Source organism: Hemitrygon akajei, chromosome 26, assembly GCF_048418815.1.
Source record: "Hemitrygon akajei chromosome 26, sHemAka1.3, whole genome shotgun sequence".
Classification (NCBI taxonomy): domain Eukaryota; kingdom Metazoa; phylum Chordata; class Chondrichthyes; order Myliobatiformes; family Dasyatidae; genus Hemitrygon; species Hemitrygon akajei.
In genome coordinates this window covers 46,779,611-46,793,918 of record NC_133149.1, presented here as the reverse complement: position 1 = coordinate 46,793,918, position 14,308 = coordinate 46,779,611, and the positions used below count along the sequence as shown (strand labels likewise).

Sequence of the window (14,308 nt, the reverse complement as noted above, 5' to 3'; positions counted from 1 at the left end):
TAGACTGACAAACTATGCAAAAGAGGACATATTATGCAAATAATATATATTAAAAAAAGTTAATCAATAATACTGAGAGCCTGAGTTGGAAAGAGTTCCTGAAAGTGAGTCCATAGGTTGTGGAATCAATTCAGAATTGTGGTGAGTGAAATTATTCGTGCCAATTCAAGAACCTGATGGTTGAGGGGTTAACCTTTCCTGAACCTATTGGTGTGGGTCCTGAGGTCCTTGTGCCTCCTTTCTGATAGCAGCAGTGGAAAGAGATTAAGGCCCAGAAGGTTGGGGGCCTTGATGATGAATGCTGCTTTCTTGTGACAGTGCTCCTTGTAGATTTACTCAGTGATGGACTGGGCCGTATCCACTACTTTTTGTAGGATTTTCTGTTCTTGGGCATTAAGATTCCATACCAGGCCATGATGTAACCAGTTAGGATACCTTACACTGTACATCTATAGAAGTTCGTCAAAGTTTTAGCTGATATACTGAACCTATGCAAACTTTTAAGGAAGTAGAGGTGCCATTGTGCCTTCTTTGTGATGGCACATATGTCTACTACTGGGGACTTCTGGAACTAAGTAAGGAAAATGACAGTGAAGATTGTGCAATAAGAATGGGTTAATTAATCATCTTATTGTAGGGGGTCTTGGGAGATTGACCATTGTATGAGGGAATCAGAAACAGAATCTGGTTTAATATTACTGACATGGATGATGGAATAGATGGCTTTGTTGCAAAGTTTGCAGACGATATGAAGATGGGTGGAGGAACAGGTGGTTTTGAGGAAGTATAGAGGCTACAGAAGGACTTGGATAGATTAGGAAAATGGGCAAAGAAATGGCAGATGGAATAGTGTTGGGAAGTGTGCTCTTATGCACTTTGGTAGAAGAAATTTCTAAATGGAGAGAAAACACAAAAAAAAAACTGAGGTGCAAAGGGACTTGGGAGTCCTTGTGCAGGATTCCCTAAAGGTTAACTTGCAAGTAGAGTCTATGGTGAGGAGGGCAAATGCGATGTTAGCATTCGTTTCAAGGGGACTAGAATTTAAAAGCAAGGATGTAGTGTTGAGACTTTATAAAGCACTGGTGAGGCCTCACTTGGAGTATTCTGAGCAACTTTGGGTCCCTTATCCAAGAAAGGATGTGCTGAAACTGGAGAGGATTCAAAAGAGGTTCACGAAAATGATTCCAGGATTGAATGGCTTGTCATATGAAGAGCATTCGATGGCTCTGGGCCTGTATTCACTAGAATTCAGAAGAATGAGGGGTGACCTCATTGAAACCTATTGAATGGTGAACGCCCTTGATAGAGTGGATGTGGAGAGGATGTTTCCTAATGGTGGGAGAGTCTAAGGCCAGAGGACACAGCCTCAGAATAGAGGGGCATCCTTTTAGAATGAAGATGATGAGGAATTTCTTTAGCTAGAGGGTAGAGAATCTGTGGAATTCTTTGCCGCAGGCAGCTGGAGAGGCCAAATGTTTAAGTATATTTAAGGCAGAAGTTGATTGATTTTTGATTGGTTAGGACATGAAGGGATATGGGGAGAAGGCAGGAGATGGGAGCTGAGAGGAAAATTGGATCAGCCATGATGAAATGCAGAGCAGACTTGATGGGCCAAATGGCCTAATTCTGCTCCTATATCTTATGGTTTTATGGACATATGTCGTGAAATTTGTTATTTTGCAGGCTGCAGTACAGTGCAATCACAGAAAAAAACTAAATTGCAATACAAAGTACATATAAAAATTAAATTGTATTAGTAGTGCAAATGAGAGCAAAAAAAGTGAAGTAGTGTACATGGATTGGCTTATTGTTCACTCACAAATCCCATGGCAGAGAGGAAGAAGCTGTTCATAAAACATTGATAGTGTGTCTTCAGTCTCCTGTACCACCTCCTTGATGGTAGCAACGAGAAGAGGTTATGTCCTGGGTGAAGGGGGTCCTTAATAACGGATGCTGCGTTTTTTGAGGCATCACCTTTGAAGGAAGGTGTCCTCTGTTGGGGAAGTTAGTGCCCATGATGGAGCTGGCTGGGTTTACAACTCTGTAGCTTTTTCTGATCCTGTGCAGTGGCTCCTGCATATCAGATGGTTAGAATGTTCTCCACAGAACAACTGTAGAAATTTACTAGAGTCTTTAGTGACAATGAGAGTTTCTATGCTTCAATCCATTTGTTGGGATAGATTTGTTGTAGCCACAGACTTGGCATTGAGTCATTGAGTTCTGACTGTGCACTTACTGTCTTCTCCACTGAAACATCGGGGATTGTCGGTAGGTGTACAGAAAGGCACTGAAATCTGCAGTGGTTCAGATTGGAGCAGTTAACTTTACAGTAATCTTGTGTGCTTTGTCATTAGAAGATTACACATCTTCAATGGAAAGGTGAAGACGAGGTGAGCATCAGTGAATTCACAGCTGCCATCCTCACATACAGCAAAGCTGTGGAAACAAGGTACCCTTTACCATGATGGCTAGTTGGACTGTTTAAACATGATCTTTTTCCAGAAATGTACTTTAATTAGGTACAGGATTAAAATTTGGTGTGTTTTCTTTTGCTACTGTAGTCCATCCACTTCAAGGTTTGACATGTTGAACATTCAGAGATGCTCTTCTGCACACCACTGTTGTAACGTGTGGTTATTTGAGTTACTGTCACCTTCCTGTCAGCTTGAACCAGTCTGGTCATTCTCCTCCAACCTCTCTCATTAGCAAGGTGTTTTCACCCACAGAACTGCTGCTCACTGATGTTTTTTGTACCATTCTCTGTAAACTCTAAAGACTGCTGTGTGTGAAAATCCCAGGAGATTACCAGTTTCTGAGATACTCAAACTATCTCATCTGGTACCAACAATCATTCCATGGTCGAGGTCATTGAGATCACATTTCTTCCCCATTCTGATGTTTGGTCTGAACAACAACTGAACCTCTTCACCATGTTCACATGCTTTAATGCATTGAGTTGCTACCACATGATGGGCTGATTGAATGTTTGCATTATTTCTGTACAGTATTTCTGTTTTTGCACACTTTTTAAAACAATTATTCAATATACGTAATTGATTTACTTGTTTATTATGTTTTATTTTATTTATTTTTTTCTCTCTCTGCTAGACTATGTATTGCATTGATCTGCTGCTGCTAAGTTAACAAATTTCACGTCACATGTCAGTGATAATAAACCTGATTATGATTCTAAACAAGCAGGTGTACAGGTGTACCAAATAAAGTGGCCACTGAATGTATTTACGATGCAGAACATTTTCAGTTTAAGCGGCATCATTTTATTTACGTTCCATTCATATTGTCATTAAAATTTCTTGAGTAAACAGTCCCGGGGTTTTCACATCTCACTCAACCTCAGAGGCCAAGGCCTGCTTGACTTGTAGGGAAAGATTGAATAGGTTAGGACTTTATTCCCTGAAACGTAGGCAAGTAAGGGGAGATTAGATAGTGGTATGGAAAATTATGAGGGTATAGATAGGGTAAATGCAAAATGGCTTTTTCCACTAAGGTTGGGTGAGACTAGAGCTAGAGATCATAGGTAAAGGGTGAAAGGTGAAATGTTTAAGAAGAACTTCAAGGGAACTTCTTCACTCGGAGGGTGGTGAGAGTGTGGAATGAATTGCCAGCAGAGATGGTTGATGAAGGTTCAATTGCAACATTTAAGATAAATTTGGATAGGTAAATGGGTGGGAAGGATATGGTGTGGTCCAGGTGCAGGTTGATGGAACTAGGCAGATTAATAATTTGGCATGGACTAGATGGGCAGAAGGGCCTGTTTCTGTGCTGTAGTGCTCTATGACTATGACTTGGGTGTGTTAAGAGCAGAGTGGAAGAGAAAATGGGTACACTGTTTATTTGACTCGTTTAATTATCTGAACTAGTTCCCTCAGGTTGGTAAATAAATCACAGCCAGAGTATTGTTAGTGTTCTAATTGGTGTTGAAGTGACACCTGGATTCCAGGGCATCAGCTCATGAGAGTGGTTACACAAACTAAAGCTGAATAAGCCCAAAAGAGGAGGGAGAGAAACTAATCCAGGATGGGAATCTAATATCAGATCCATGGCTCTCTTGAAAGAAGCTAGTGAACATTTCTGGAGACATAGTACACAGAAGATTGTAATATTTTTTCACAAACTGAATAATACTGGGTTAATTGTTATTTTTATTAACCAAAGGATGGGGTCAAGGGTGGGCATAGTGAATGGCCTACACCACGTTCCTGAGAACACACAAGCTTGATCCATTGAGCACTGTGTGTAGAACTGAGAAACATTCAGTGTTCACCTCTTAATGAAGATGAATCATTTTCTGGAACCCTTATGCAGGACCTCTCTAACACAGGGATTGTCATTTGCATTGTATTATAGTACTGTGTCATACAGTACAGCAATGGAAATCTTGGCTCACCAGGTCCAAGCTGATCATCAGATTACCTATTAGAAGAACATAGAACATGGAGCACTACAGCACAGTACAAGAACATTATAGCACAGAAACAGGCCTTTTGGCCCTTCTTGGCTGTGCTGAACCATTTTTCTGCCTTGTCCCACTGATCTACACCTGGACCATATCCCTCCATACACCTCTCATCCATGTAACTGTTCAAGTTTTCCTTAAATGTTAAAAGTGAGCCCACATTTACCACTTCATCTGACAGCTCATTCCACACTCCCACCACCCTCTGTGTGAAGAAGCCCCCACCCCATGTTCCCTTTAAACTTTCCCCCTTCACCCTTAACCCATGTCCTCTGGTTTTTTTCTCCGCTAGCCTCAGTGGAAAAAGCCTGCTTGCATTCACTCTATCTATACCCATCATAATTTTATATACCTCTATCAAGTCTCCCCTCATTCTTCTACGCTCCAGGGAATAAAGTCCTAACCTATTCAACCTTTCTCTGTAACTCAGTTTCTCAAGTCCCAGCAACATCCTTGTAAACCTTCTCTGCACTCTTTCAACCTTATTAATATCCTTCCTGTAATTTGGTGACCAAAATTGCACAAAATACTCCAAATTCAGCCTCACCAATGCCTTATACAAGCTCACCATAACATTCCAACTCTTATACTCAATACTTTTGATTTATAAAGGCCAATGTACCAAAAGCTCCCTTTATGACCCTATCTACCTGTGACGCCACTTCTAGGGATTTTTGTATCAGTTTTCCCAGATCCCTCTGTACTGCACTCCTCAGTGCCCTACCATTTACCTTGTATGTTCTACCTTGGTTTGTCCTTCCAAAGTGCAATACCTCACACTTGTCTGTATTAAACTCCATCTGCCATTTTTCAGCCCATTTTTCCAGCTGGTCCAAATCTCTGTAAGCTTTGAAAACCTTCCTCAATGTCCACCACACCTCCAATCTTTGTATCATCAGCAAATTTGCTGATCCAGTTTACCACATTATCATCCAGATCATTGATATAAAGAACAAGGAACAATACAGCACAGTACAGGCCATTGGGCCCACAATGTTGTGCTGACCCTTAAACCCTGCCTCCCATATAACCCTCCACCTTAAATTCATCCATATACCTGTCTAGTAGTCTCTTAAACTTCTCTAGTGTATCTGCCTCCACCACTGACTCAGGCAGTGCATTCCATGCACCAACCACTCTCTGAGTAAAAAAACTTTCCTCTGATATCCCCCTTGAACTTTCCTCCCCTTACCTTAAAGCTATCTGACAAATAACAATGGACCCAGCACTGATCCCTGTGGCACACCACTAGTCACAGGCCTCCACTTAGAGAAGCAATCCTCCACTACCACTCTCTGACTTCTCCCATTGAGCCAATGTCTAATCCAATTTACTACCTCGCCATGTATACCTAGCGACTGAATCTTCCTAACTAACCTCCCAAGTGGGACCTTGTCAAAGGCCTTACTGAAGTCCATGTAGACAACATCCACTGCCTTCCCTCCATCCACTTTCCTGGTAACCTCCTCGAAAAACTCTAATAGATTTGTTAAACATGACCTACCACACACAAAGCCGTGTTGACTCTCCCTAATAAGTCCCTGTCTATCCAAATGCTTGTAGATCCTATCTCTTAGTACTCCTTCCAATAATTTACCTACTACCGACGTCCAACTTACCGGCCTATAATTTCCCGTATTATTTTTAGAGCCTTTTTCAAACAACGGAACAACATGAGCTATCCTCCAATCCTCCGGCACCTCACCCGCAGATACCAACATTTTACATATATCAGCCAGGGCCCCTGCAATTTCAACACTAGTCTCCTTCAAGGTCCGAGGGAATACCCTGTCAGGTCCTGGGGATTTATCTACTCTGATTTGCCTCAAGATAGCAAGCACCTTCTCCTCTTCAATCTGTATAGGTTCCATGACCTCACTACTTGTTTGCCTTATTTCCATTGACTCCATGCCCATTTCCTTAGTAAATACAGACACAAAAAATCCATTTAAGATCTCCCCCATTTCTTTTGGTTCCATACATAGCTGACCACTCTGATCTTCAAGAGGACCAATTTTATCCCTTACTATCCTTTTGCTCTTAATATACCTGTAAAAGCTCTTTGGGTTATTCTTCACCTTGACTGCCAAAGCTACCTCATGTCTTCTTTTAGCCCTCCTGATTTCTTTCTTAAGTATTTTTTTGCACTTTTTATACTCAAGTACTTTATTTGCTCCCTGTTTCCTATACATGTCATACATCTCTCTCTTCTTCTTTATCAGAGTTCCAATATCCCTAGAGAACCAAGGTTCCTTATTCTTATTCACTTTGCCTTTAATCCTGACAGGAACATGCAAACGCTGCACTCTCAAAATTTCTCCTTTGAAGGCCCCCCACTTACTAACGACATCCTTGCCAGAGAGCAACCTGTCCCAATCCACGCTTTTTAGATCCTTTTTCATTTCTTCAAATTTGGCCTTTTTCCAGTTGAGAACCTCAACCCGAGGACCAGATCTATCTTTATCCATGATCAAGTTGAAACTAATGGTGTTACGATCACTAGACCCAAAGTGTTCCCCTACACACACTTCCGTCACCTGTCCTAACTCGTTTCCTAATAGGAGATGTAATATTGCATCCTCTCTAGTTGGTACCTCTATATATTGATTTAGAAAACTTTCCTGAACACATTTTACAAACTCTAACCTGTCTAGACCTTTAACAGTATGGGAGTCCCAATCAATACGTGGAAAATTAAATCCCCTACTATCACAACTTTATGTTTCTTGCAGTTGTCTGCCATCTCTCTGCAGATTTGCTCCTCCAATTCTCGCTGACTATTGGGTGGTCTATAATACAACCCCATTAATGTGATCATACCTTTCCTGTTTCTCAGCTCCACCCATATGGCCTTGGTAGACAAGCCCTCTAATCTGTCTTGCCTGAGCACTGCTGTAACATTTTCCCTGACTAGGAATGCCACCCCCCCTACCCTTCATCCCTCTAAATACCCTTCATTGATATAAGACCATAAGACATAGGAGCAGAATTAGGCCATCTGGCCCATCGAGTCTGCTCTTCCATTCAGTCATGGCTGATCCTTTTTCCCCCTCCTCAGCTCCACTTCCTGGCCTTCTCCCCATAACCTTTGATGCCATATCCAATTAAGAAACAATCATGACTGTTCCTTTATCTCTCTCCTCCTCAACCTCAGTTCCCGGTCTTCTCCCCGTAACCTTTGATGCCATGTCCAATCAAGAACCTATCAAGCTCTGCCTTAAATACACCCAAATACCTGGCCTCCAGCTGCCTGTTGTAACAAATTCCACAAATTCACCACCCTCTGGCTAAAGAAATTTCTCTGTATCTCTATTTTGAAAGGGTGCCCCTCTATCCTGAGGCTGTGCCCTCTTGTCCTAGACTCTCCCACCATGGGAAACATCCTTTCCACATCTACTCTGTTTCGGCCTTTCAACATTTGAAAGGTTTCAATGTGAACCCTCCTCATCCTTCTGAATTCCAGTGAGTATAGACCCAGAGCTATCAAACGTTCCTCGTATGATAACCCTTTCATTCATGAAATCATCCTTGTGAACCTCCTCTGGACCCTCTCCAATGCCAGCACATCTTTTCTAAGATGAGGGGCACAAAAATGTTAACGATACTCAAGGTGAGGCCTCACCAGTGCCTTATAAAGCCTCAGCATCATATCCATGCTCTTGTATTCGAGATCTCTTGAAATGAATGCTAACATGGCATTTGCTTTGACTTCCCTTGTCTTCTTCCAATTTACTTTGGCCAACTCCTCTCTCATACCCTTACTCCACTGAAGTACTGCTACATCAGACTTTACTTCCTACCTATCAAATTTCAAGTTGTACACAATCATATTGTGATCACTAGTTCCTAAGGGTTCTTTTACCTTAAGCTCCCTAATTGCCTCCAGTTCAATGACAAACTGCTCTAAAAAGCTGTCTCTTAGGCATTCAACAAGCTCACTCTCTTGAGATCATTACCAACCTCATTTTCCCAGTCAACCTGCATGTTAAAATCTCCCATGACTACAATAACATTGCCCTTTTGACTCGCCTTTTCTATTTCCTGTTGTAACTTGTGGTCCACTTCCCAGCTACTGTTGGGAGGCCTGTATATAACTGCAATCAGGGTCCTTTTACCCTTGCAGTTTCTTAACTCAACCCACAAGGATTCAACATCTTCTGATCCTATGTCACATCTTTCTACTGATTTGATGCTATTCTTTACCAAGCCATACCAACCCCTCTGCCTACCTTCCTATCCCTCCGATATAACGTGTAAATTTGGATATTCATCTCCCAACTACAACCGCCCTTCAGTCACGATTCAGGGATGGCCACAACATCATACCTGGCAATCTGTAATATTGCAACAAGATCATCCACCTTATTTCTTATACTACGCACATTTAGATGGAATACCTTGAGTAATGTATTTGCTACCTTTCTGACTCCACATCCCTAATGATTTGATACTCAGCCTGTTGGCTGCAACTAAGTCCCACCATCTGTCTGCCCTTCCTGACAGTCTTACTGCATGCTATCTTTACTTTTTTACCATATGCCCTGTCAAAAGACCATAAGACAAAGGAGCAGAAGTTGGCCATTCGGCCCATCGAGTCTGCTCCGCCATTTTATCATGAGCTGATCCATTCTCCCATTTAATCCCACTCCCCCGCCTTCTCACCATAACCTTTGATGCCCTGGCTACTCAGATACCTATCAATCTCTGCCTTAAGTACACCCAATGACTTGGCCTCCACTGCCTCCCGTGGCAACAAATTCCATAGATTCACCACCCTCTGGCTAAAAAAATTTCTTCACATCTCTGTTCTGAATGGGCACCCTTCAATCCTCAAGTCATGTCCTCTCGTACTAGACTCCCCCACCATGGGAAACAACTTTGCCACATCCACTCTGTCCATGCCTTTCAACATTCGAAATGTTTCTATGAGGTCCCCCCTTATTCTTCTAAACTCCAAGGAGTACAGTCCAAGAGCGGTCAAACATATGTTAACCCTCTCATTCCCAGAATCATTCTAGTGAATCTTCTCTGAACCCTCTCCAACGTCAGCACATCCTTTCTTAAATAAGGAGCCCAAAACTGCACACAGTATTCCAAGTGAGGTCTTACCAGTGCTTTATAGAACCTCAACATCACATCCCTGCTCCTATACTCCATTCCTCTAGAAATGAATGCCAACATTGCATTTGCCTTCTTCATCACCGACTCAACCTGGAGGTTAACCTTAAGGGTATCCTGCACGAGGACTCCCAAGTCCCGTTGCATCTCAGAACTTTGAATTCTCTCCCCATTTAAATAATAGTCTGCCCGTTTATTTCTTCAACCAAAGTGCATGACTGTACACTTTCCAGCATTGTATTTCATTTGCCACTTCTTAGCCCATTCTCCCAATCTATCCAAGTCTCTCTGCAGACTCTCTGTTTCCTCAGCACTACCAGCCCCTCCACCTATCTTTGTATCATCAGCAAACTTAGCCACAAAACCATCTATTCCATTCAGACTATCCTGAGTTTCTTCACTCTGTTTCCCACTCCCTTGCCAAATTAGTTTAAACACCTCCCTCACCCACCAACAGCTCGAACAAACCTGCCCGCGAGAATATTGGTCCCCCTCGGGTTTAGATGCAACCTGTCACTTTTGAACAGGTCATACATCCCTCAGAAGAGATCCCAGTTATCCAAGAACATGAAGCCCTGCCCTTTGCACCAGCTTCTCAGCCATGTATTTATCTGCCAAATCATCCTGTTTGTACTCTCACTGGTGCATGACACAGGCAACAATCCAGAAATTACTACCCGGGAGGTTTTGCTTCTCAGCTTTTTATCTAGCTCTCTAAAAATCTCTTTTCAGGACCTCATTTCTTTTCCTTCCTATCTCATCGGTACCAATATCTGCCAAGACATTTGGCTGCTCCCCCTTAGTCTGCAAAATGAGTGGATGTGGAGAGGATGTTTCCTATAGTGGGTGAGTTTAAGAGAAGGGGGCATAGCCTCAGATTAGAAGGATGTCCCTTTGGAGAAAAGATGGGGAGGAAATTGTTTATCCAGAGAGTGGTGAACCTGTGGAATTTATTGCCACAGGCAGTTGTGGAGGCCAAGTCATTAAGTATATTGTGGAACGAGCTTCCAGTAGAAGTGGTAGAGGCAGGTTCAATTTTGTCATTTAAAAAAAAAATTGGATAGGTAAATGGACAGGAAAGGAATGGGGTGTTATGGGCTGAGTGCAGTTTGGTGGGACTAGGTGAGAGTAAGTGTTTGGCATGGACTAGAAGGGCCAAGGTGGCCTGTTTCCGTGCTGTAATTGTTATATGGTTATATTTAAAATGAAGTTTGATAGTTTCTTGAGTTGTCAAGGCGTCAAAGGTTATCGGGAGAAGGCAGGAGAATAGGATTGAGAGAGTTCTTTCTTTTCAAATCTTTTTATTATTATTATTCAAAAATAGCACAGGTACATCGAAGAAACAATACTTACAATGCCTCAAAAAAGAAGAAATTATCTTAAAGATTGAAAATTTTTGTGAATAATTAAAAAAACCCTACTAAGCAAGAAAAGTCAGGGAATAAAAAGAAACTCATTGGAGATACAACCCCGAAGCCATGCGTCATACAAAAAGCTTCTTAAAAATAAACATCAATCCGCCAACAAGAAAAATAGATATATCAAAAAAAATTTACATTTAGATTGTGGAGGAAATCTATCAGTTAACTGAAATGATAATAACAAGCAAATGAGCCTCATCTCTTCTCAAAATCAAATAAAGGTTCAAAGGTTCGACTTCTAATTTTCTCCAAACTAAGACACAGCATCACTTGAGAGACCCATTGTGACAAAGTAGGAGCTGATATATCCTTCCATTTCAACAAGATGACCCTCCTAGCTATCAATGTAACAAACGCAGTAACGTGTTGGTCAGACACAGAAATACCATGGATATTTTGAGGAATTATTCCAAAAAGCACAGTCAATTTATTAGGTTGTAAGTTGATTCTGAGTGCTTTAGAAATTGTCGAAAAGACTGACTTCCAAAACTGTTTTAATATAGAACATGACCAGAACATATATGTCAGTGTAGTTATCTCAGTTTTACATCTATCACAATACTTGTCAACATTGGGAAATATTTTAGAAAGTCTCTCCTTCGTCAAATGGTAGCGATGTACAATTTTAAATTGAATCAGTGAATGACTAGCACAGATCGAAGAAGAGTTAACCAGCTTCAGAATCCGTGTACAATCCTCCCATATAAAAGATAGATAGATGATAGATAGATAGATACTTTATTCATCCCCATGGGGAAATTCAACTTTTTTTCCAATGTCCCATACACTTGTTGTAGCAAAACTAATTACATACAATACTTAACTCAGTAAAAAATATGATATGCATCTAAATCACTATCTCAAAAAGCATTAATAATAGCTTTTAAAAAGTTCTTAAGTCCTGGCGGTAGAATTGTAAAGCCTAATGGCATTGGGGAGTATTGACCTCTTCATCCTGTCTGAGGAGCATTGCATCGATAGTAACCTGTCGCTGAAACTGCTTCTCTGTCTCTGGATGGTGCTATGTAGAGGATGTTCAGAGTTATCCATAATTGACCGTAGCCTACTCAGCGCCCTTCGCTCAGCTACCGATGTTAAACTCTCCAGTACTTTGCCCACGACAGAGCCCGCCTTCCTTACCAGCTTATTAAGACGTGAGGCGTCCCTCTTCTTAATGCTTCCTCCCCAACACGCCACCACAAAGAAGAGGGCGCTCTCCACAACTGACCTATAGAACATCTTCAGCATCTCACTACAGACATTGAATGACGCCAACCTTCTTAGGAAGTACAGTACACTCTGTGCCTTCCTGCACAAGGCATCTGTGTTGGCAGTCCAGTCTAGCTTCTCGTCTAACTGTACTCCCAGATACTTGTAGGTCTTAACCTGCTCCACACATTCTCCATTAATGATCACTGGCTCCATATGAGGCCTAGATCTCCTAAAGTCCACCACCATCTCCTTGGTCTTGGTGATATTGAGACGCAGGTAGTTTGAGTTGCACCATATCACAAAGTCCTGTATCAGTTTCCTATGCTCCTCCTCCTGTCCATTCCTGACACACCCCACTATGGCCGTGTCATCAGCGAACTTCTGCACATGGCAGGACTCCGAGTTATATTGGAAGTCTGATGTGTACAGGGTGAACAGGGCCGGAGAGAGTACGGTTCCCTGCGGCGCCCCTGTGCTGCTGACCACCGTGTCAGACTTACAGTCTCCCAACCACACATACTGAGGTCTATCTGTCAAGTAGTCCACTATCCAATCCACCATGTGAGTCTACTCCCATCTCCGTTAGTTTGTGCCTTAAGATCTTGGGCTGGATGGTGTTAAAGGCACTAGAGAAGTCAAGGAATGTAATCCTCACAGCACAACTGACCCCCTCTAGGTGAGAGAGTGATTTGTGCAGCAAATACGTGATAGCATCCTCCAAAAAAAAAGTCAAATTGAGTTCCTTCTCCCAATCCTGTTTAATCTTAAGTAAAGGACGCTTATCCCATTGTAATAATAAATTATAAATTCTTCCAATAGAACCTTTCATTGAGGGGTTCATATTCATAATAGTATCTAACGAGTCAGCCTCCAATATGTAAGGAAAATTACTAAAGTATTTTTGTAAAAAATGTCTAACTTGAAGATACTGTAAAAAGTATGAATATGAGAGAGAATACTTATCGACTAATTGTTCAAAAGACATCAGTCTGCCTTCTTTAAATAAATCCAAAAAAGAATTAATACCTTTATTTTTCCAAAGTAAAAAAATTGGATCACTCCAAGAAGGTTTAAAAAAAGTAATTACAATAAATTATACTACGAAGTTTAAATTTTTTAAGATTAAATAAATTGCGGAACTGGAGCCAAATTTGTAAAGAGTGCTTAACCACAGGATATAGGTTTAAATTAGCAACTTTAGCTAATTGTATAGGTAGAGCAACTCCTAATAACTAAGTTAAATAAAACTGTTTCACAGCTCTCAGTTCCAGGTCTACCCAAATTGGCCGATCATTCCTATCACCCCAATATAACCAAAAGGACATATACCGCAAATTAACAGCCCAATAATACATTCTTAGATTCGGCAAAGCGAGACCTCCGTCCTTTTTCAACTTTTGCAAATGACATTTACCAATTCTTGGTCTTTTATTATCCCAAATATAAGAATAATTGAATCAAAAACTTGTAAATCAAAAAAACAGGAATATTCTGAAATAAATATAAATTTTTTTGTAAAATCATCATTTTAACTACATGAATACGACCAACAAGTGAAAATGTAAGTGGGCTCCATCTACTAAATGAATACTTCATAGAGTCCACTAAAGGAGGAAAATTGGCTTATAAAGATCCTTATATTTTTAGTAATTATGACACCTAGATATCTAAAAGAATCCGTAACTTTAAAAGGAATATTATCATATATAGAGACAGATTCATTTAAAGGAAGTAACTCACTTTTACTAAAATTTATTTTATATCCTGAAAAATCTCCAAATTTGTCAAATAATTTTAGCAAAGCAGGAATAGGTTCTTCAGGCTTAGATATATATACCAATAAATCATCAGCGTAAAGAGAGATCTTGTGCATGGTCTCATTCACAAAAATCCCATGAATATTTTTGGCTTCATGAAGAGCAATATCAAGGGGTTCTAATATTAAGTTAAATAACAAAGGACTTAATGGACAACCTTGTCTTGTCCCTCATGATAGCAGAAAAAAAGGAGACCTACAGTTATTAATGACAACAGTAGCAATAGGAGCTTTATATATAATTTTAATCCAATTATTAAAATT

At 40.8% G+C, this 14,308-nt stretch overlaps 1 protein-coding gene across 4 annotated transcripts in view; it reads left to right on the top strand.

Moving 5' to 3' along the window:
- LOC140716952 (E3 ubiquitin-protein ligase DZIP3-like) overlaps positions 1-14,308 on the top strand; it is a 195,102-nt gene that overhangs the window by 52,409 nt on the left and 128,385 nt on the right. For all 4 annotated transcript variants that reach the window (XM_073030129.1, XM_073030130.1, XM_073030126.1 and 1 more), the window contains exon 8: positions 2,355-2,449. In XM_073030129.1, coding sequence (XP_072886230.1) covers positions 2,355-2,449 — 95 coding nt within the window. The remainder of the gene's footprint in view (positions 1-2,354; positions 2,450-14,308) is intronic.